The sequence below is a fragment of the Octopus sinensis genome, linkage group LG10 (assembly GCF_006345805.1).
Source record: "Octopus sinensis linkage group LG10, ASM634580v1, whole genome shotgun sequence".
Lineage (NCBI taxonomy): Eukaryota > Metazoa > Mollusca > Cephalopoda > Octopoda > Octopodidae > Octopus > Octopus sinensis.
In genome coordinates, this window is record NC_043006.1 from 28,335,042 (window position 1) to 28,359,893 (window position 24,852).

At 37.5% G+C, this 24,852-nt stretch overlaps 1 protein-coding gene across 1 annotated transcript; it reads right to left on the reverse strand.

Annotated features, from left to right (window-relative positions):
* Nucleotides 1-2,018: 2,018 nt before the first annotated feature.
* LOC115216650 (coiled-coil domain-containing protein 130-like) lies at nucleotides 2,019-22,795 on the reverse strand. The gene is made up of 8 exons (XM_029786141.2): nucleotides 22,715-22,795; nucleotides 19,436-19,465; nucleotides 13,263-13,396; nucleotides 11,126-11,300; nucleotides 9,922-10,006; nucleotides 6,633-6,805; nucleotides 5,953-6,091; nucleotides 2,019-2,671 (listed from the first exon to the last, which is right to left on the reverse strand). The coding sequence occupies exons 1-8, from the start codon at nucleotides 22,793-22,795 to the stop codon at nucleotides 2,205-2,207; spliced, it is 1,284 nt and encodes a 427-aa protein (XP_029642001.2). The 3' UTR covers nucleotides 2,019-2,204.
* Nucleotides 22,796-24,852: the final 2,057 nt, after the last annotated feature.

Consider the following 24,852-nt stretch of genomic DNA (forward strand, 5'->3'; position numbering starts at 1 on the left):
TATAAAATATTTGTACTGTGCATAAACATGGAAATATGCAATAGATAAATATATATATATATATTGGTAAAACGGTAAGATAACAAAAGATATATATATATATATATATATATTTCCTTACTGCCCACAAGGGGCTAAACATAGATGGGACAAACAAGGACAGACAAAGGGATTAAGCCGATTACATCGACCCCAGTGCAAACTGGTACTTTATTTATCAACCCCGAAAGGATGAAAGGCAAAGTCAACCTTGGTGGAATTTGAACTCAGAACGTAACGGCAGACGAAATACAACTACGCATTTCGCCCGGCGTGCTAATGTGTCTGCCAGCTCGCCGACCTTATACATATGTTATATGTATATAACATATACATATATATAAACTATATGTATCATATACATGGAAATATATCATATACACAAACATACACACACACACATAGTATACAGATATATAATAGATATGTATGTTTTTAAATAATAAAATTGAGTACATTTATATGTAATGCATCTGTATATACTCAAACATAGAAGGGTGTTGTTTGACTGGACACAAGGATTAAATATAAACGTACACAGTTTATTTTAACCATTGTGGCTTAGTGTGCCTTTGATTAAAGAATGTTTTTGTACTTTGAGAGGATAATTTGGCCAATAAAAACACATGCACTAGTTGTATTTCACTTTTTATTATTATAAGTCAATTAACAGATTGATTGAACAAATTATTGTTAAAAACAATTAAGTAGTTTATTAGTTAATTAATTAGCTAGTTGACTGATAATAATAATGATAAAATTGATATACAACCAGTGCATGTACTTTTGCTGGTAAAATGATCCTCCCCAAGTATGTCAACATCTGTTTCAACACAATTTGATATCAAGAATCTTGCAAAACAAATACAAGAATTATATATATATATATATATATATATATATATATATATATATATTATCAAAATAAAAACAGGATGCAAAGGATTTAGCGGTACATATGTTTCTGGCTTTATTGGACAGTTTATATCAATGCATAATTGATGTAACATGTATGTCAATAGCCTTATATGTACCGCTAAATCCTTTGCATCCTGTTTTTCTTTTGATAAATATACCCTATCACCTACACCACTGACTAGCATATACAGGTGCTTACAGTTATCAAGTATTCACCCTGAATTTTTTGTACCAAACTCACCTACGTTGTCACCCGGACTGGATCCTATATATATATATACATACACACACACATATACATACATGGACACACATACACATATATATACATACAAACATTATACATATATATATATAAATATATAAACAATTGCAGCCATTCAAAAACACACAAAAACTGTTAGTTTCACTTCAACATTTAATTTTCATTTGTGTCAAAAAATTTTCATGGCCTGTTCACTGATAAAACTTGGTGCTGCATCTGAGAGAGTAACAATTAGTTCATGATATGTATGTATGTATGCACGCACACAAACACACATACATACATACATACATACATACATACATACATACATATCATGAACTAATTGTTACTCTCTCAGATGCAGCACCAAGTTTTGTCAGTGAACATGTCATGGTTTTTAAGCAATGAAAATAGTTTGACACAAATGAAAATTAAATGTTGAAGTGAAACTAACAGTTTTTATGTGTTCTTGAATGACTTACAAATATCTTCTGTGCTGCAATTATTTTTGTTTCAGCATATGATCTCAGATCAAGTCATTCACTATGCAAGTACATCTCTAATATATATATATATATATATATATATATATATATAGATTCACTATGATAGATTGCTAGCCACTACACATGCTTTATTTTCTCTCCTTGTTTCTTTCTATGTTCCTTTCTGTGGAAGTGCATAGGCTCAAAACGTTAAAGACTTTTTCAATTCCCGAGCGTTAAACTAATACATTTGTTTGTTGTCTACACCACCTGTCTTCGTCATTTGTTTTTTTATGAATTCTCCCATAATATATATATATACTTACATATACATACATATATATATTCACACATGCACATATATATATTCACACATGCACATATATACACACACATGCATATATATATATCATAATCTTACAGCTGTTTCAACTAAGAATCACTCATTACTATGTAATGAGTAAAGTATTATATCAGTCCAAATCACAGAAAGCTTAAGAATAATTAAAGTCCAATCACTTAGAATCATCATCTGAGTCTTCATCACTGCTGTCAGAATAAGCTTGCAAATAATCCAGACCTGAAGATACAGTGTTTGAAGAACTTAACAAATCTGATTTTGGATCTGAATCTGAACTTGCAGGAATAATTGAACTCATGAATTTGTCTTTACCACTTTTTTCAGTCCCTTTGGGTAGTTTGACTCCCAGAATTTGACACTTTGCTGTAATTGAACTGGGTGTGTGTATGGTGGTGGTGGTGGTGGTGGTGTTGGTGGAAGATGGTGATTTGGTACTTGATGATAAGTGCAGATCATCGAAGACACTCTTCTTGCTTTTAAGAAGAGATTCAGCAATGCATCTTTTAGCCATATCTAATTTCTTATCACGAGAAGGAGTCAATAAATGGGAAGAGAGTTTGTCACAACTTGACAGAGCAGCTGATATTTGATTTCTTTTCTCCTTTTGAGAAATACTGGAATCTGGTGAAAAGAATTAAAGAGAAAAAAAAAGAATCTTGTTTTAATACATATATGTACCACATGTGTGTGTGTGTGTGTGCGTTTTTATATATGTGTATGTATATATATATTTATATAATGTGTATAACAATTAACCAGGTGTAGAACAACAAAAGTAGACCTCAGATACTACTGAAGTAGAGGAATATAATTGATATATTATACAAACATGGAATACTTACAGTACTTAGAGTTTCCTGACAAGTTACAGATGTGAAGTTATCCAATCAGTAATCCATGCACATGCCACCGTTCTTCATCACACAATAACTGATGAATGGTGACATGTGTATGGAAAAAGAAAAACTTATCAGAAATGAAATAATTTTAGATCTGTGGCTTGCTAGACAACTCCGAGTACTGTATATATATATGCTCCGTGTTTGTATAATACACATGCACACACACATATATAGGTGTGTAGTAGTTTGCTTGAAACCTTATAAAATTGTAAAGTTTAATGGAAAGCTTCATACAATGTAAAAGAATGTATAATTTAATAATTTCTTATATTTTGAGTAAGGTACCAATCAACAAAATGGTTCATTATTCATTGTTATAGTATTAGCAATAGCATTGGTGGTAGTAGTAGTATTAGTACTTGTAGTAGTAGTAGTACTTGTAGTAGTTGTAGTACTTGTAGTACTACCATTTAAAGATTTCCTGTCTACTACCCTGACAATACGCTCCATTCATCCTCAACAAGCCCCCAATTTTGACAGTAAACTTTCTATAGGGAATCCATATTTTACATTTGCAGAATTATACCAATACATGCTTCCACTTTTCCATATCTCAGCTTGCTGCCTTTGATACCAACCCAGCTGAAACTGGCTCTGGCTCTCAGTACAAATGTCTTGTTTTCAAAAGTTTTGAATTATAATCTTCCATCAAACCTTAGTCACAATTTATGTTCCTAACACTAGCTTAATGATAACCAAGTTATTTTACTAAATCCTTTGTTATATTTAAAGTAATTGAAATAAACACAGAGCATCTCAAAATAAATAAGAAAGCAAAGTTCAAGGAACCTTGTCTACTTCTCTGAATAAAGGTAATGAATTTTATGTTTTTACACAAGTCACCTATAATGAGTTTGTGTATAAACATTTCAATGATAAAGATATATATAACAAGGTTAGAGGAGTTGTGCCAGTCCAGATCAAAGCAAACTGCCAATCAACGTTAACATCAACTTCACAATGTGCAGTCAACTTTCTTCATTCTACAACATCATCAAGACACACAAACATCACCATCATCATCATCGTTTAACGTCCGTTTTCTGGGCTAGCACGGGTTGGACGGTTTGACCGGGGTCTGGGAAGCCAGGAGGCTGCACCAGGCTCCAGTCTGATCTGGCAGTGTTTCTACAGCTTGATGCCCTTCCTAATGCCAACCACTCCGTGAGTGTAGCGGGTGCTTTTTACGTGCCACCTGCACAGGTGCCAAGGGAGCCTGGCAGCGGCCATTTTGTTGGTGCTTTTTACATGCCACCAGCACAGAAGCCAGTCAAGGTGGTGCTGGCATCAGCCACATTTGGATAGTGCTTTTTACGTACCACCGGCACAGGTATCACAACTACAATTTCCATTTGATATTTATTTTGATGTTGATGTACTTGACTCAATAGGTCTCCTCAAGCACAGCAGGTCATGTGCCACCGGCACAGAAGCCAGTCAAGGTGGTGCTGGCATCGGCCACATTTGGATGGTGTTTTTTACGTGCCACCGGCACAGGTATCACAACTACAATTTCCATTTGATATTTATTTTGATGTTGATGTACTTGACTCAATAGGTCTCCTCAAGCACAGCAGGTAACCCTACGATCCAAGGTAAGCACAGCAGGTCGTTCTGCAATCCAAGGTACTTTAGATGGGCTGGGGCTATGCGAAACTGGTGCAGGAAGCAGCCATGAACTCACATTATTTGTCAGGTCTTTGCAGTCACAGCATATCTCCAAAGATCTTGGTCTTTTGTCATTGCTTCTGTGAGGCCCAATGTTTGAAGGTCATGCTTGACTACCTCATCCCATGTCTTCCTGGGTCTACCTCTTCCCCGGATACCTTCAACTGTTTGGGAGTGGCACTTCTTCACACATCTCTCCTCATCCATCCACAGTACATGACCATACCAGTGCAAACATCTCTCTTGCACACCACATCTCATGCTTCTTATGTCCAGCATTTCTCTCAGGGTGCTTACACTCTGTCGCGTGTGCACACTGACATTACACATCCAGCGGATCATGCTAGCTTCATTTCTTTCAAGCCTACGCATGTTCTCTGCAGTCACAGCCCATGTTTCACTACCATGAAGCATGGCAGTTCGCACACATGCACCATACAATCTACCAATCTACCTTTCACTCTGAGCAAGAGACCCTTTATCACCAGTAGGTGTAGGAGCTTTCTAAACTTTGCCCAGACTATTCGTATTCTAGTGGTGACACTCTCTGAGCATCCACCAGGGATCTAATATTAATTTAGACCAGTGGTTCTCAACCAGGGTCCATAGATTTTTGGGGTTCCACACAAAATAGTAAAGTGGATACACACAGTAGTATATTAAGGGTTCATGAAAATGTTTTGATTTTGATGTATTTATTGGAAGAAGCAGCAAGGTTTCTTTCTGTAACATTTTACATGGTTCAATCTAAATAATGTTTGTAAAACTAAATAGGAATTTTGAAAGAAGTATCTATAAAACTAGTTTTTAAACATTGAGAGGTTAAGGGAGTCCGCCAGAGTAGAATAGTAATCAAAGGGGTTCACAAATAGAAAAAAATGGTTGAAAACCACTGGTTTAAACTGATAGTCTCCAACAAAGAAGGTCCATATAGAATCTTCTGGCTCTTCTCCATGGCTATGAAATTGTTGTTATCAACCTTCCTGTCTCAGAAGAGGTCATTCTATGTCAACTAGAGCTCAACACCTGCAAATATAGTGCACTTAATCTTGACATTATTTTTCTATAAACCCTACTACCTATTCTCACTGCTATCTGAATACATCACTTCCTTCAAACTTGTACTGTTTAGAGCTTACAACAGCTGCACTGGTATGAAGAGGTAAATAAAATATTTGAGACATTTAACAGCATAGATGAATGCACAGGCCTTCATAATTGTGATTATATTGGAGGATTATATTGTTAAATAAACATAGGTGTTAGTACAAGACGATTTAAAATCTGAAGTGGTCAGAAATAGAAAGGAAATGATGCCATAAACATTCAAACCTTTTGTTGTTTCATAATGTAACAAACCAGCCAGTCGAACATCATCTTCATGCTCTTTAACAAGAGGAATTGACAGCGAGGATCGTTTCTGGATTTCTTGGTCAGCTTCAAGAGAAGCTTGTTCAGATTTTTTATGTTCCTAAAACAGAGAAAGATAGGAAAAGAGTGAAAGTGAGAAAGGTAGAGAGAGAAAAGACAGAGAAGGAGAAAGAGAGACAGAGGAAAATGAGAAGTGGCAGAGAGGGAGGAAGAGACACAGAAAGAGGTAAAGAGAGAAGAAAAGAGATAATGTGAGTGGAAGAGAAAGATTGAGAAAGAGTGAGAGACGAAAGAAGGAGAGAAAGGAAAAAATGATACATAAACATTAAATTTGGCAGCTGACAATTCAAAACTATTCTAGGATAGTTCCGCTTAGGTCTTAACTCTGTAGAATCACTCAAGAATTCCACAAAGATGAAAAGTCAGCGTTAACAACAAGAGCATAAAATGTATTTTTGTAAGTAAGGATTATTGTATGAATGTCACAGTTGACTCATGGATGATGATGATGATGATGATGATGATGAGGATGAGGAGGAGGAGGAGGAGGAGGAAAATCATGATGAAGGAGATGATGATGATAGTGGAAATTGTGATGAAATCACAGACAGAAGCTACTAGACCAAATCTGTAGTACTCACCCGAAACTTGCTGCGAGCCAAGGAATTTAGGATGAAATCATCTCTGTACACTTCCTGTTTTTCTTCCAGTTCAGCAAGACTTGGAAGCCCAGTTACCAGTTTTTGTTTATCATCAGAACCATGTTCCAATTTATACATGGCATCTTTCACCAGCTTTTTCTGAGTGTCTTTATCTGTAAAGACATTGTGCACAAACAATATTCTAATCATGTTGTATTACCATTAATTATAGATGAAGTCTACCATATCCAATGAGGCATTAAGATCCTTTACTTAATAGATAACAATTTTTTTTATTATTTTATATTTTGTTTGGTCTGCAGGAAGGAACTGTAAGTGGTCATAGTATTTGAATAACTTTTGAGAGAAATATTCTTCTGGAATAACTGCAGGAAAGACATGAGCAGTGGAGGAAATCCAGAGGAATTACATACAGGGTGAGACAGAATTAGACATATTGGCTAGTGCAAGGTATGGAAGAGGGGTGCAGCTACAATATTGATTAAAAAGAAGAAAGAAACATGAGTCAATTAGGCTTTGGTGGATGTGGCTTGACATTAACCAGCTTTAGGGAGTAGAGGTCACTGTAGTTGCAATAGCTAAGTCAGTAAGAGGAGACACAGAACATCCAGGGACCAGAGGTTGAGTGTGTTGATGTGTATCTCCATAACAATCAGTCAGGTAGGCTTTTTTGTTTTTTGCAGTAATCTAAGTTGTTTGTATGTGATGCAGCAACATTGACCTAAATGTGGGAGCAATACTCCATTGTGAATCTCACATAAACTGAGCAGTGATGATACTCATACCTCCTAAATAGTGTTGGTGACCTGACTTGATGAGAAGACCTGTTGGATAATCAGCTTTGAAATACTAAGCATGGAATACTGGTTATTTTGATTTTTTTTCAACAAATCTCAAATGACCTGGATTTTAGGGACATGGATGTGATGTGGTATAATATTCTTTTGCATAAGAAGTTAAATGGCCCCAACTGAGGATAGAGACAGTATTGTAGTTTTATCTTGCAGAGAGTTTACCTTTTAATCTACAGTATTTATTAGCCCTACAATATTGGTTTTAACTTAGCACATAGATATAAAATTGTCAAGTCAAGGTATTAAGCTCAAACAATATACTTAATGTCATAAAGAAGAAGAGAAATGAAACATTCTCTTCATTGAGAAAAGTAAAATGTCTGCTGGTGCTGTTTGGTAAATATACCATTTATCTATCCTGTGATACTAATGGAAATTTCATCTATCTTAGACAAAGGCTTCTACCTAAAACATTATACTTGTCTTCTTCCTCGAAAGAATAAACACATTCTCACTGTTAGAATTATTTGTATTATTGTTTGCTGACACAGAACATAACTGTTTTTTTTTTATTATTCTGCTGCTTTATAACAATTGATGGAATTTCCCCAGTAAATGACTGGTACCTTTTTTAACTGACCTCAGAACAATGAGAAACAATGTCAAATCCAGTGGACCTTAAACTTAGAAGGTAAATAAATACCACCAGATCTACTACAGGGCAACTGACTGGCAGAAATGGTAAAATGCCTTGCAGTATTTAGTTACAGCACTTTATGTTTTGAGTTCAACCCTGCTACAATTAATTTTGCTTTTCATCCTTCCACAGTCAAGTACTGGTGTTAATATAATGAACAATGCTTCCTCCTGCCTAACATTGGTCAAATCTGTGGTCATGTGCCATTGATAGAGCAACAAGCTGGCCTTCGTGCTGATGGCACATTAAACACACCATTTGAGTGTGATCGTTACCATGTCGCCTTACTAGCACCTGTGCTGGTGGCATGTGAAACATTCGAGCGAAGTCGTTGCCAGTGCCGCTGAACTCGCTCCTGTGCAGGCGGCACATAAAAAGCAACATTTGGGCATGGCCGTTGCCAGTTCCACCAAACTGGCCCTCGTGCTGGTGGCACGTAACAGCACCCACTACACTCTCAGAGTGGTTGGCATTAGGAAGGGCATCCAGCTGTAGAAACTCTGCCAGATCAGATTGGAGTTTGGTTCGCCAGACCTCAGTCAAATCGTCCAACCCATGCTAGCATGGAAAGCGGACGTTAAATGATGATGATGATTATGATGATGATATATTATCTATACACCAAGGTAGTAGAATGGTTTCTTTTGATTAGATCCAGGACTAAATGCTCATGTAGGGTAAAGTTACAGTTAAATGAATGGATCTAAGATAAATTGACTCTAGCTGGAGACTAAACTTAGAACCAAGATAATTGAAACTAAATACTGTAATGTAATTATCATCAGAACTATTTTTTAAACTTAAGCCATCTTCATTACTCTTATTAATCTATAAATAACAAATGCTCTAGTCTTGTGTGATAAACTGTACCTGTTGTCCAATTTAACTCTTGATATTAACTCACTTCAAAACAGCCCCTGGTTCTACAATACAAACTTCCAGTTTAAAATTACCTAAATTAAAAGTTTTCTTCAAAATTTCATGTTAATTTATGTATCAAACACCAGTTTAATAATGACAAAATTATTTTACTTAATTCTTTATTATTTTCAAAATGAATTGACTTAAAGGCAGCATGTGTCAACAGTAAATAGGGTAAAGACCCCCTTCAGTCATGAATGACCAAGGGATTGCACCTGGAAAGTTCTCCTCTGAGGCACAAGTCCAGGCAAGGTTGTTTATGGAAGACCAGCAGTAGCTCATGTATACCAGCCTCCCTTCTTCATGACACTGATGTTATCCAAAAGCTAATACAGCTTGGCACCAGTGATGTGGCAACTCAATTCTACAGCTGAGTGAACTGGAGCAACATGAAATAAAGTGTCTTGCTCAAGAACACAACACACAACTCTATCCAGTATCTGAACTCACTAGCTCATGATTGCGAGTTCAATGCTCTAACTACTGAACCATGCACCTTCATATATGAACAGTAATACGGTAAAAAAAACCATCACCACCTGGTCCTTGTGTGCCTCAAGCATAGTCCACTTTGATACAAGCTCTTAAACTATCTTGAGTGAACAATAACAGTATTTTAATGCAATTTTCAACTGTGTTGTGGTTTCTTCCTCACCACAAGGTTGTGCACAAAGCAATGGTACTGCCTCTCCATTTTTCACTAAATCATAATAATTAAAAGGAGAAAATAGGTAAAGTAAAATTGACTTCAAGAAGAACAGAACTACACAAGTAAAAGGCTGTAACTATTACATGACATTTAGCCTGGCAGTATGAAGTTTCTGCTAATGATAAAATATTACGCAAAAAAACTAACCTTCAGGAACAATTTGTTCATTTTCTTTTGGGTCCCACCTCTGTTCTTTACGTCTTGCTCCACTTAATATCACATAATCATGATTCTGTGAAAAAAGAAATTTAATTTTTCAGATTAACTGAAATTAGTATTATAATTCTTTCTACTATAAGCACAAAATCTCACATTTTTGGAGGAGGGGGGGATAGTTGATATACATCAACCCCAATGTTTGACTGGTACTTATCTCATTCACCCCAAAAAGATGAACGGCAAAGTCAACTTTGGCAGAATTTGAACTCAGATCAACAGCTGGACAAAAAGTTGCTATGGATTTCGTCCTAAATATTAACAATTCTGCCAGCTCACTCCCTCATTATTATTATTATTATTATTATTATTATTGGTGGTGGTTTCAAATTTTCGTACAAAACTGGCAATTTTGGAGGAGAAGGTAAGACAATTACATTGACCCCAGGGTTCAACTGGTACTTATTTTATTAACTCTGAAAGGATGAAAAGCAAATTTGAACTTGGAAGAATTTGAATTCAGGACATAGAGACAGACAAAATGTTGCTAAGTATTTTGCTCAGTGTGCTAATGATTTTAGCATGGTTTTTACAGCCGGATGCCCTTCTAAATGCCAACCACTTTACAGTGTGGCCTTTTTAAGTAGCACCAGCAATGGTAGGGTCACCGAGTTACTTGCAAGATAAAGATCTTTTGAGAGTGGTGGTGGTGGTGGGGCAATGGAGCAGGTGGCCTTGTGCCAGATAATGAGAGGTTAAAGTGTGATAGAGGGATAGAAAAGGCAGTGAGCTGGCAGGAACGTTAGCATGCCAGGCGAAATGCTTAGTGGTATTTCGTCTGCTGTTACTTTCTGAGTTCAAATTCTGCCGAGGTCGACCTTTGCCTTTCATCCTTTCAGGGTCGATAAATTAAGTACCTGTTACGCACTGGGGTCGATGTAATTGACTTAGTCCCTTTGTCTGTCCTTGTTTGTCCCCTCCATGTTTAGCCCCTTGTCGGCAATAAAGAAATAAGAGGGATGGAAACAGGTGTCTTGCTGCAGAGGAGATACATGGTTTTATATATATATATATATATATATATACATACACACACACACTGAGATACATGGTTATATATATATATATATATATACACACACACACACACACTGATCTAATCAAGAGCTAAACAAAACAATATGCATTTTTTTACCTTTGGATCAGTCTGGATCTCAAAATAGTTGTCACATAAGTGACACTTCATGCGAAATGTATATATGGGAGTGCTGTAATAGTTGCCAGTCTTTTTCTTCTCCGCATTGTAACGTACGCCCATTCCAATATGACTGTTACAGCCACCACACCAAATATTATATGGCAACTCAAACCTGGAAAAGTTATGAAATAAAATGAAAGCATTTAGGTCTGTTGGTAATAAAAGGTCTCTCTCTTAGAGTGACAGGCAGATTGTATTATACTTATGTGTGAGCAACAATACTACATGGTTGTGAGATGTGGGCCATTAAAGTTGAAGACATGCAAAAACTATAGAAAGGAATGAAACGAGCATGTTCCACTGGATGTGAAATGTCAGTGTGTACGAATGAATGATAAATTTGAGAGAAAAATGTACTGTAGTGTGCACACATTGGTATGAGCATGTGATGCATATGGATGAGGGCAGTTGTATAAAGATGCACTACTTGCTCACAGTAGATGGAACCCACAGAAGAGGGAGACGAGGCAAGACATGGGATGAAGTAATGAAGACTGATCTCAGGATGCTGAACCTCACAAAAACAATGACAAGTAACTTTAACATTGATGACATACTGTACAGGAGAGAACCTGCTCTTTCAAGCAAGCATGGTAGAGAGAAGACTAACAAGGAGAGTATAACTAGGATGCTTTCACTTCATTTACCCTTGTACTCTCCCTTCACCTCTATGGTACCTTTCAGTATCTCTTTCACTCATAGCTCTCACTGTATTCACCCACTACTCTCCCACCCTCTGCCTCAGTTTCTCACACTTACCTCTCACCATAGTTTCACTACCACCTCAATACCTTCAAATTTCTCTTTCTCTGACCTACCATCAACAACCTCAAGAGTATTTCTTTCAACAGTCTTCTCCCTAGTCTCTCTGGGTCCTTCTCACCTCATATCTTTCTCCCTTTCTTCCTACACTTCCATGTTCGCTTATAATGTGGGTTAGCACTGGATCCTCCTACTCAACCTACCCTATTAGCACTTGCTAACCCCCAACATAACTCTTTCCCTTTCTTTGTCTGTTTCATATACTCACCACTCAATATTTCTCTCAAAATCATATCCTGCCATTTATTTTTAGGCTCTCCACTGGATAAAATAGAAATGTATGGCTCTGTGATGTAAGAAAGCTGATGGCTGTAAAATTCTCATACAAATAACAGAACAGAATAAGGAACAAAGATTGCGTCTACAGCTATTTTAAACATTATTTAACTGGTGAATGGATACAAATGCAGTATATTTGGAGAGATAATATTCTAACTGCAATGTCATAGTTTAGGGTTTGTTGAATGGGGAAAATGCAGACACAAATTTTAGGACAAAGTTTTGACTGGGTAATCATGTATATCCTCTAAGGCAAGACCCCCATTTCTGTCCTTGTCACACTATAACCTCTCATCTTCTGGCACAAGGCTACCTCTTCCAATATCCTGCTTCTCAAAAGATCTTTGTCTTGTGAGTTACTTGGTGACCCTACCAGTGCAGGTGTCATGTAAAAAGCATCCAGTCCACACTAAAGTAGTTGGCATTTGGAAGGGCATCCACCTGTAAAAACCATGCCAAAGCAGACCTTACTAGTGTTACTGCCAAGTAAAAAGCACCCATTCCACTCAGTAAGGGCATCCAGCCATAAAAAATCATACCAAAACAGACTTGTACAATCTTCTGACTTGGCAGCTCCTATCATACATCCATGCCAGCATGGATAACAGAGAATAAATGATGATGATGATTGAAGAGTCAGAGACAGAGAGAGTATACAACTCAACAGTAAGCAGAATATTGTACCCTATTAATGACTGGAGGTTTGTAAATGAAGAGACTGCTTCACTTTCTTTCGGGAAAGTGACATAAGGTGTGAGTGTGTGTGTGTGTGTGTGTATGTGTGTGTGTGCGCACGTGCACATGTGTGTGTATGTGTGTGTGCGTGCATGCATTCTTTTAGGCTGTTCTGTCATCCTAAGAGAACAGTACTGTAGAGTAACAAAGAACATATTGTATTTTTGAGGTTGTATATGACAACAATACTCTAGAATGACATAACTTTGTATTCCCATGTGATATGAAAATATCTTACCTGATAACAAGTATACCTTGACTGAGTTTACGGGCTCGTTCTCGCAGGGGGTGAGAACCAACATACTTATTGATTGACCCCTTACTGGGGTTCCAGTCAGGAGGGTAGTAACGGTTGACTGCCTTTCTCTCTGCCTGAAATAATGAAACATCACAATATATAAATACTGGTTTCAAATTTTGGCACAAGGCCAACAAAATTCAGGAAGGGTATAAGTCAATTACATCAACCCCAGTCTGAAAGGATGGAGGGCACAATCGACGTTGGCAGAATTTGAACGTGAAGACAGACAAAATGCTGCAAAGAATTTTGTCTGGCATGCTAATGATTCTGCCAGTTTGCTGCCTTACAATATTATAAATATTAACATGTATAAAAAAATGGAAATCTTTCTCAAGATTCCCAATGTAATAAGTAATTATAATTGCAAATCAAATCTTAATTACACATTCAGTTCGTCAGGTATGTCCTATGGAAAAACTGAAATCAGCATATCACTGCAGCTGTTGTTTTTACAATGAGATACTCTTCAGCTAATTCTTCATCCATCAAGCTGAAAATTTATTGGTTTTAATGGTCATCAAATACTAAATCTCGCAATTCAACAAAGTCGTAAGATAACAATTTTAAAATGTGAAGATAGGGTTAAATAACAGTCCTGGTTAATTTAAACCAGTAAACCAGTGACAAAGTCAGACATATCTAAAAATTTCTAAAACTGGTCAATTTCAATAAGGCCAAAATTGATAATAAACTGCTGTGTCGTACAGAGTCATGCCCCTTGTTTATGGGCTCGTACAGTATCATGATGGTTTTTAATTACGTATTTTAAATCAGTAGTCCTTCCTAGATAGATGGTGGTGGTGGTGGAAGAACCATTGTATGGATTGAAAAGGGAATGAGAAACTACCAAGTTGACTAAATTTGGATGGTTTTAAACGTTTTAGTTTTGTCCAAAGCCCAGGTAAAGAAAGAATTATATGGAAGCAAACTCTTACACGAATAAATATCTCCTGATTAATAATGGGAGAGGGGAGATAAAAATGTCTATATTTGGTTGTGGTGGTGTAGTAGGTTGATATTTTTCAGTTTTTCAGTAAATCTTTGGTTTAACTCAAACTTTTAGACGTCATTTGGACCTCTGACACTGGTGGGATGGTAGGAAGAAAGTATCCTCAAACCAAAGTCCAAACCCAAATGCTTGCAACAGAGTGAGTTTCATTAAAGACACCCAAGATGCCAAGTGGAGGTATTAAACTAGATGATGGATTAAGTCTGGCACCCAAGTTGGTCACAGTCGGATTCGAACTCAGAACACAAAGAGCTAGAACAAATATCATAAAGCATTTAGTCCAACATTCTTACAGTTCGCCCAGTCCACTGTGTTGTATTTATACTTATTGTTCTGCTCAATACCACAGATTTGCTCGTCAGTTGTTTGACCATATGTAGTTGAGCATGTCCCTTAGTGGCTGACAATATGTGCATCTCTGATCACGAACAGTAGTAGTTGGGGAGCACCATAGCCATGTGTTGAGAGGAGTTCTTTGGAGTTTGGATAATTCACCTCTGGAAACATGGCTGTTTCATTCAACATCCTTAAACAACTCTTATATAGAGACCTTTTGAGTGGCAAGGGCTACTTGACCTGAAAAAAATTCTAACATGGCCCCACCTGCAAGGTCATGAGCTGTTTATCTTGATATGAGATCACCATGTCGTGTACATATGATTGTGAGGCATGTGCTTGGTGTACCCTTATTAGATGGGTAGTCATGATGGATGTACAGGCTTTGTATATTTTACCCCAATGTCACTTTGCTGGCATGCACTGCTCTCTCATTCAATAATAATGATAATAATAATAAGTAAAAGAGACCCAATGTGTGTGTTTCTTATTGGTGTAATGACTCTCCCAAGATTTAAAAAAAATCTGTTTTGAAAGATGTTTGCATGTGCATGGTAGATATTCTTTAAAAAAAAGCTTTGCAAAAGAAGAAACCTCATTAAACTAATGATGTTAATTCCAGAGAGTTTACAACATTGACAAACATGATCTTAGAAATAGAAATGATTGCTTAAGAAAACAGCATTGAACAGTTAACTGCTGCTGTGGGTACTTTCATATGAGATGAAAGGATGATTACCTAACCTGATGTATTACCTACTAAGGCAGTGGTTCTCAACTGGGTCCAAATAATATTTTCTTGTTAAAATCTATCTGCAATAAATTGGTTATACTTCTAAAATACACAAACTATTTTATTAATTATTTTTATACAATTCTTGATAATACTTAATTATAAAAATATAATAGGATTTTTTAAACATTGAGTGGTTAAGATGGTCCACCTGAGTAAAATAGGAATCAAAGGCGTATATAGGTAAAAATGGTTGAGAAACACTGTACTAAGGCATCCAGACCTTTTACGCTAAATCTGGATATCTTTGCCGAGTCTATATGTGGGAATTTTACATTTTTTTCTTGGAAACAGTGACTTCATAGGAAGTATTTTAGGATAAGTCAGTTATGTGAATGTAGACTATCCCTTTCTAAGTGTTAGCACTAACAGAACCTGATCCCAGAAGAGCAAACTAATGAAACAAGATTCACATTAATAAAATGTTTGGCACCATTGCTCCTATGAGTACACTTTAGCAAGGAGGATTTCGTTTGATACTACTCCTGAAAGACACAAAGTTGGTAGTCACATGGTTTTGTGACTACAGCTTGCTTATAAGCAGAAACATTGTTATTTTCAGCTGTAACACAAAGCCATCTGGCCACTTATTTATGCATCTTCCAGAGGTATAGTCAAACACAATTATGGCTGCTAAAGGGTACTTGCAGGTTCAAGGTTATAATTTCTTGAACTATTAATCTCACCTTTACAACAAATGTACACACACATACACACATATACATGATGGTCTTCTGAACAGTTTCTGTTTACCAAATTTACTCACATGGCATTGGTTGTCCTGATGCCATTGTAGAAGACACTTGCTCAAGGTACTGTGCAGTGTGAGGGCGGCGAGCTGGCAGAATCGTTAGCATACCGGGCGAAATGCTTAGCGGTATTTCGTCTGCTGCTACGTTCTGAGTTCAAATTCCACCGAGGTCGACTTTGCCTTTCATCCTTTCGGGGTCGATTAAATAAGTACCAGTTACGCACTGGAGTTGATATAATCGACTTAATCCATTTGTTTGTCCTCTCTGTGTTTAGCCCCTTGTGGACAATAAAGAAATAGGTACTGTGCAGTGTGACTGAACCCAAAACCATATCGTTGGACACTAAACTCGTTAACCATACAGCCATGACTACATAGTCAAAGTTGTGCAGTGTTCCTAACAAGGACATTTCCCTTTCTAAAGCTCAGCACAAACAGTAGTAAACAAACACTATTAGGAGACACAGAAGACTAAGCCATCGAAGTAACCTCTACGTAGCTACTTGCCCTGCTAGAAATAGCAGCTAAGTCCTCCTTAAATTACATCCTTACCATCTCAAAGTAAGGACACATTGGATAATGTAGTTCACTGACTGAAAAGAAACGTGTTTTCTATAATAATTTTAGTTACATATAATACGCATCCATGATAAGAATCGACTCCAGTACTTGTCTGGTACTTTATTTTATCGACTCAGGTGCGATGAAAGGTAAAGTGACAATGCTTATAATGCATCTTAAATTTGAATAAAATTATGATATAAGCCATCTTAAATCCATCCATGGGTTTGAAAGGAAACGAAATTAGCCTCCATCAAAATCACAAAGACACGAAGTCTACAGTCGTGCTACACACACAGACACACATATACATCATATATACAGTATTTATAATAAGGTGGAGTAGCATTAATATACGTGTGAGACTTGACGACACGCATAAAAAAAGTAAAAAAACATGACTAAAACAGGGTTTCGGAACGCGAAAAAGAAAATAATTCTGTAACATCCGACCAAGGGAAATAACAGAAATAATTTAATGCTATTGTTAGTGCTTTAAGATATTCTTAAATTTAAGTGTTGTTATTGCATTGATGGACCCTACGAAACATTTCTACGATTTTTCATGGTTACATAATCGACTGGAAATAGCAACCAAAACACCCTCAAAACAGAACGCATAGGATGTCATCTAAGATCATCGTATCTGGACAAAACACCGGAATAGTGCAACTGACGTATTCTAGATATCAAGCTGACCTGTGGTTCAATAAGAAAATAAGTAGATATACACATAAGTGAAGAATTTTTAATTTCGCTACCATACTTCAGAATCTGATCTGATTACAATATTACAATGAATGTGTAAAATTGATAAATCCTGTAAGACCATTAAAAAATTATATATATATAATACATAATATATATATATAAATATGTGTGTGTGAGTATGCATATATATATATATGGTTTATCTGGTCTTGTATCAAAGTGAATTAAGTTGATGTAAATATTTATAAATATCCCAACCTACCATATTATTTTATATACAACCAATACACTGTTTCGTATCTATTTCTTGACTTCACAAACATATTAACAGCTATAATTTCGTAATAAATTACATAGTATTTTGCAGCTATGAAATTGCGAAGTAAAATTAAAACAAAAATTACTGGATTTTAAATCTTTGTTAAATAAAAAAAATGAACAAAATAGACAACAAAAGATAATGCTGTATGTGACTTAACCCCCAAATCTCATTTTCCAGGTTGTCAAGTGTACTAGAACACATACACCATATGATAATATAAGCATTCTTTATTTACTTGGCTTGTATTTATTTTATTGACTTGAAAAGCGAAAGGCAAAGTCAACAGCGGCAGGATTGAAGCGCAAAATGTAAAGAGATGTAATCGTCTGGAAGCCGTTCAGCGACTTGCAACCAAAAGAATACCCTCCATCAGGCATTTGCCATATTCTGAACGCCTTACTTCCCTGGGCCTGGACACATTGAAATTCCGACGTCTGGCAGCTGACTTGGCAGACACCCATAAAATTATCAACCATCTTACAAACAATAACTCTGAGCACCTTTTCAAACTCTACCCGTCTAACACTAGTGGACATATTTACAAAGTCAGAAAACAGCACAGCTCCCATGACTTTAGGAAACATTTTTTCACGCTGAGAGTTGCTAAAGCATGGAACAGACTGCTGGCATCAGTTGTTGGTTGTCGGAGCACTGCATCCTTCAAAACTTCCATGCTTTCTGAGATTCGCCAACACTACACCTGATTTTCTCCCCTCCATACACACACACAAGCATGTATCTGACTCATACATTGTTCGCTTTCCAGACATTTGTACATTACTGCATATACTTTATACGCACTTTCTGACAAGTTGTGGTGCACCTGAGCACTGTATACAATAATTTCATTATTATTATTATTATTATTATTATTATTATTATTATTATTATTACTATTATTATTATTTTTTATTTTTATTTTTTTTTCTTCTTTCAAATTTGCTTCCATTTCTTGCCGGGTGTCTTCCCGACTCCTAGGGCAAAGAAACTCATAGTATACATTGGTAGGCCATTAAACCAAACTCAGTAGTTCGTTCATTTTTTTTTTTTTTCTTTTTAAAGTTAAATTAAAATACATGAGCAGCAACAGTTCTCACATCGACAATGCTCTTCTCAATACGTGTGATGTACCAGTTAAGACAATCTTTTGCACTTCTTGCAGGGATGGTAAGCCAGGGATCATTCTCATATAATTTTCGGTTCCCTTCTTGATCATTCCTAGTGCTCCTACGATCACTGGTATTGTAACCGCCTTGAGATGCCACATTTTCTCAATTTCAATGAGTAGGTCTTTATATTTTCTGAGCTTGTCAAACTCTTTCGTTGAGATATTATGATCACAGGGGATTATTATTATTATTATTATTATTATTATTATATTATTATTATTATTATTATTATTATTATTAAATATTATTAAATATTAGCACACTGTCTCATCTGCCACAATCAAGCTACAAGATGACACTCGTTTGCGACTATGACCTGGTTGCTTGAGCCACTCTCTTGTTAGTCGTTTTAGGTAGCCAGAAGCAAACACAGACACTCTTTTGGCCATTACATCTTTAACCGGGCATGGTATCGACGGTATGACTGTTCGAGGGAAAATGGGTTGCAACAGCAGTACCTTGTTCAAGGAATCACCACGCTTTTCGGTCTACGAATCGAACACAGGACCTTTCAGTTGCGAGGCTAACACTCTAACCACTAAGCTACACGCCTTCAAACACACACATACACACGAGCCAAGAAAAATAATTCAGTGGCCAGTGTGCATGTAGTTGAATAGCATAGACAAATGCAGGCCTATCAAATACGATAAAATAAAAATTCCTAATTTATTAAAACTATCTCTGCTCATAGATAAAGTTTCAATAGTACGAAATGGCAACTGAAATCAGTTCTATGAGAAGGGGAGATAATCTCAAAAATCAACAATTCTCCATAGTTAACAAACCATTAAGGAAACGACAGGCTTATTGTCTGGAGATAAAAGAACAGTCATGGACACGATGGGCCTCATCAACACCAGAATTCTCCTACATATCTCCAGTAACCAATGGACGCCCCCTCCCGTACACACACATGTAGAATACATTAATGACTGAAGTTGCATAAATTAAACAAAAACGAACTCAGAGTGGCCAGTGGCATGTATTTGAGCAACACAAATAAACCAAGGTATATCAAATACCATGCAATGTCTCCTTTATCATCTGAAGCTGTTCTTAATTGCTATTTGGTAATAATGACATCTTCTAGAGGCGGAAATAATTTTAATGAATTAAGAATTTATACTGTATGGTATTTAGTATACCTATATGTCTAAGATGTTCATACTGAGTAATTCCTCTTAGCTCATTTTTGCTTGAATTATGCAAATTGCATAGGTCATAAATGTGTCTTACTCTTTTTGCACTTGGCTACAAGAGAACTGTTGTGCTGATGACATCCACTAATGCAGAAACACGCTTACGCATTTGTTCTCTTATCTTCAGGCAGTAAATTAATCCTTAATGGCATGTCAGTTTTGGAAAAATTCTTTATTCATGAGATTATTTCTCCTTCTAATTTGGAGCTAGTCTCTAGAGGTGGAGATAGTTTTAGTAAACCAAGAATTTAGGTTGTATAATATTTGATACACCTCTATTTGTCAGTATGTGTGTGGTGTGTGTGTGTCTGTCTGTCTGCCTGTCTGTTTCTCTCTGTATACACACACACACACACACACACACACGATTATTCTGAAAGTATTGAAAAAGTTTTCATCTCTCTTTTATCAATTGGCATATTCGAGTTTCACATGTCGGTAGAATAACTCTTTTTCTGTGCAAAGGTACGACTCAACAATCTCCATCACACGCATTTGTGCCGTTGTTGGACCAAACTTTTGAATCCGCTCTGGAAAAATTCAAACGTGCATTGGTGCACCTACTTCTTTACAGCCTCTTTCACCTCGTCCACCGTTTGTGTCATCAAATTATCTCTGAAGACCGTCCTTCATTGGCTCGATCAGACTGAAGTCAGAGGGCAGCAGATCGGGGCCTTTCGCTGGATGGAGGATTACTGACCAGCCCAATTTTCCGATTGCCTTATTCATTGCCAAAGATGTAAATGAGCGTGAATTGCCATGGTAAATGTGGATCGTTTTTAGATTATTGCCCAGTCTCTTCCTCCTAACGGCTTCTGTAAGCTTTTTTGACCATTTCAATATGTCATTCGCTGTTCACAATACATACTCGTTCTTGTAAATCACTTCCATTAAAAAAAAAAACAGGCATCATGGCTTTCTGTGCCCATCATTGGCTCTTGAACTTTTTAGATTTTGTCAAAGGGGAGTGACAACATTCCTCGGGCTGGGCCCTTGTTTTGTGATTATAAAGATACATCTAGGTTTCCTCCTTTGACACCAGGTTCAAACGCTTCCAACAGATCAGAGCTTCCAACAGATCAGCGCAAACTTCCACCCTCCTCTCCTTCAAATCGGGTGTCAACTACCAAGGTAGCCACTTTCTACTCATTTTCCAATACCCAACGACTTCCACTCTCTTCTGTAATGTATTGTCACAGCCCAGTTCTGCAGCGAGCTCGCGGATTGTGACTGGTTTAATTGTGCGAACCTATTCGTCCACTAGCTAACGATCTGTGTCAGTGATGGCAGTTGATGTTTTTCCGCTGTGTCGGGTTTTTCAACCCGAGATTTCTCTTCTTTAAATTTCGTTATCTATCCCTACACATTACTCTTAACAATGGTATCATCTCCGTAAATAACTTGTAGCCTTCTATGAATGCCAGGCAGCTTTCACACTTCTTTCGTCAGAACTCAATGACAGTACGTTGCTTCAGCTTGGAACCATTACTTGCCCTCAATGAAGACGTAAACGAAGAAGCACAAAAAGGAAGAAGAACAATAGAGGAAAACGAAGAACAATCTATGTCAGTTAATAAAAAAAGTTATATCCACTTTTACATTGGTCTGTGAGGACCGTGCGATGAGGGGTGACGAATATGGCTCTTTCGTACATCACACGGTCGATACAATAAAATGTATAATGAATAGTACATATACGTGTCAGAGGAAAAAGGGCGACACAACCGAGTAGAAAGGTTAAGAGAAGATTTATTGATGTATTAACATGTGTCTGTGTGTGCGTCATGTATCTCTCTATATATAAACAGCAAAATGTCTGCGTGTGTGTCCTTTATACAAATCCACAATTTTTCAGTTAGAGGACTCGCACTTTCTATGGTCATTCAAAACCGTCCAAGGGTGGTCGTGCACATCTTTACATTTCCCCAGTCACCCCGCAAAGCCATTAAAAAATCAATAGAAGTGACTTTTTTGTGAATTTTCTATCCAAAACCCAATCAAAATGCCCGAAACTTGATACGCCAATTGAATGCCAGCTAGCTGTATGTGACTGGTCGGAGATTTGGACAGTACTCGCGTGTATGTGTGCACGCACGCAGCTGTATATGCTTGCATTAGCACAATGACCCGGCGTTGCTGGGTCATAGTGCTAGTCTCTCTACATATAAACGGCAAAATGTCTGTGTGTGTGTCCTTTATACAAATCCACAATTTTTCAGTTAGAGGGCTCGCACTTTCTATTGTCATTCAAAACCGTCCAAGGCATTGCCGGGTCATAGTGCTAGTACAGAATAATAGACAGGCCGTCATGAAAACAAAACATGTATGTGCGTAAGCATAGATGTATGCGTATGCATTAAGTACATATAAGAGTAGCAATTAAGAAGACAGTGAAAGAGTCTATAATGAGAAGTTAGAAGTTCATAGATGCAAGAAAGAGAAATACCAGTTCGTAGTCAAGTGTACATGGTAGCTGAAATACTGTATCAAGAAGTTACGGCCATGATGCTGAGCCAGGTGCAGTACATGTCATACGTGAAGTTGTGGTTGTGATGCTGCTGCCTGGGTCACTTGATACAAGAGTTCTTGCAGGTTGTATATTCGCTGTTGATCCATGTTTAAGTAATTCACGAACAGTGATGTGTTGGAACCTGAGCGAGTTGCTTGTTGCTTGTTGAGTTTTGTACGTAGAGAGATGATGTTGACGAGTTAAGAAGAAGAAGGATGGCGACGAAGAGATTGCCGTAACGTTGTTGGACAAAGTTGGTAAGTCGCAACGTGGCTACTGTGGTATCGTCGCTGGAACTCGCTGTGTCTTGTGTGGTCAGTGGCTAGACCTACAAAGATCTGGAACCAAAAGACCTCGAGACGAGAAGCTGAGTTTTTATAAGGAGCTGTAAATTCAAAACTGGGTTGAGAACATGTTGTCTCACGTGATTTTATTTAGAGGCTCCGATTGGTTATACGCGGCAAATTGGGACAAATTGCGCCTATATCAACCAATCAGAGAGGTGGACACAACGGGGTCCGAACAGCGGCCTAAGACTAGCTGTTATCTGCTACGTTCGAATGCATGTATATATAATACAGGGGAGAGGGGGATTTCACTCATGTGTACGCTACGAGTCAAGTATATGTGTATACATGATGGCTGGCCCCGTTATCGAGTATGGCCATTGCACGAGGATTAATTGTTAACGGTGTTGTGATCGAATGTGACTTTTTAGCTCAGCTAAAGATCTACGATGTCTTGTACAGAATTGGTAGCTAAAACCTTTACCGGCAATAGCCGGCTGTAGCTGTAACTGGGCTTCATGTACCTTTGCATGTCGTTTAAGTCCTCCCGCCGAATTACACTCCTTTCTACATGCCTTACAGATAAGATTAGTATGGTGTGTAGCACCACCATCAGTGGCCTGGTTGTCAATCATGTGTCTCGCTTTATGACTACGAAAATGACTCTTGAGTCCAGCTTTAATGAGGCAGCGTCTTGCACAGACACTGCATGTCAGCATCATAGGAATACCCTTACCATCTTGAAGTGCAACAGCGATGCCCTTCCTGACATCCCTCCTTACTTTATCATACGCAACTTGAGATTTCTCAAAAGTAGCTGTCCTCTCGTACACACTCCTTCTCCACCTACTACGCTCAATAGCTATGCCCTCCTATGTTCCAGGAAAGATGCTAGCATCTCTTAAGGAAGCCTTCAGCAAGTCTTTATACCTCTTTTTTGGTTTATGTGGAGGTCGTTCTCCTTTAGTTAACTCTCCGTAAAAGAGTTGTTTTGGTATCCTTGAATCTTTCCTCCTGACCAGATGACCACTCCATCTGAGCCTTTGCTTCAACACAAGAGCTTCTATACTTTCACACCGAGAGCTTTCCAATATCTCAAGATCACTGACGCGGCCCTCCCTCTTAATGCCATAGATCCGTCTGAGACACATCTGATGGAAACATTCCGGTTGTTTAAGGTGGTATCGATATGTGACCCACGTCTCGCAGGCACAAAGAAGAGATGAGAGCACACACGCCTTGTATACCTTTATCTTTGTCGTCCTGCATATGTCTCATCGACTCCAGAGGCGCCTTTCTAGCCTTCCGAAAGCTTCACTTGTTTTCCTAATTCTGTATGGAATTTCATTATCCAAGTTGCTATATCTATTAATAGGGCTTCCCAGGAAGACAAACTGATCAACTACACCAATTCGTTTACCATACACATAGATATTTGGTTCACTATACTGCTTACCAGGGGCAGGCTGGTATACGACAACAGTTTCTTGAGACTGACTGTCAATCCTAAGGCAGTGCAAGCATCAGAGAATGCATTCAAAATATGTTGCATATCAATCTCTGTGTGCAGTACTAGATCGCAATCATCTGCATACAAAAGGTCTCTTATGATAGAGATAAATACCTTTGTTTTTGCAGCAAAGCGCCTGATAATAAATATGCTGCCAGAGGTTCGATAATAGATGTAAACACCATATCTGCAGTTTCTGAACGCAATACAGAAAACCATCGCAAATAGGGTCGGTGCCAGAATATCCCCCTGTTTCACTCCATTTTGTATTGAGATAGGCTCCGATATACATACATACATACATACATACATACATACATACATATAGTCACACACAGACACTCATGCATATGTACACACGTACGCA

What these genes read in the sequence shown, in the direction of transcription:
- LOC115216650 (XM_029786141.2), bottom strand. Translation starts at nt 22,795, where the DNA reads ATGGATCAACAGCGAATATACAACCTGCAAGAACTCTTGTATCAAGTG. An exon ending in CAAGGTATACTTGTTATCAG is followed by an intron (nt 11,301 to 13,262) that starts GTAAGATATTTT and finishes TAACTTTTCCAG; the next exon opens with GTTTGAGTTGCCATATAATA. An exon ending in TGGCTCGCAGCAAGTTTCGG is followed by an intron (nt 6,092 to 6,632) that starts GTGAGTACTACA and finishes TCTCTGTTTTAG; the next exon opens with GAACATAAAAAATCTGAACA.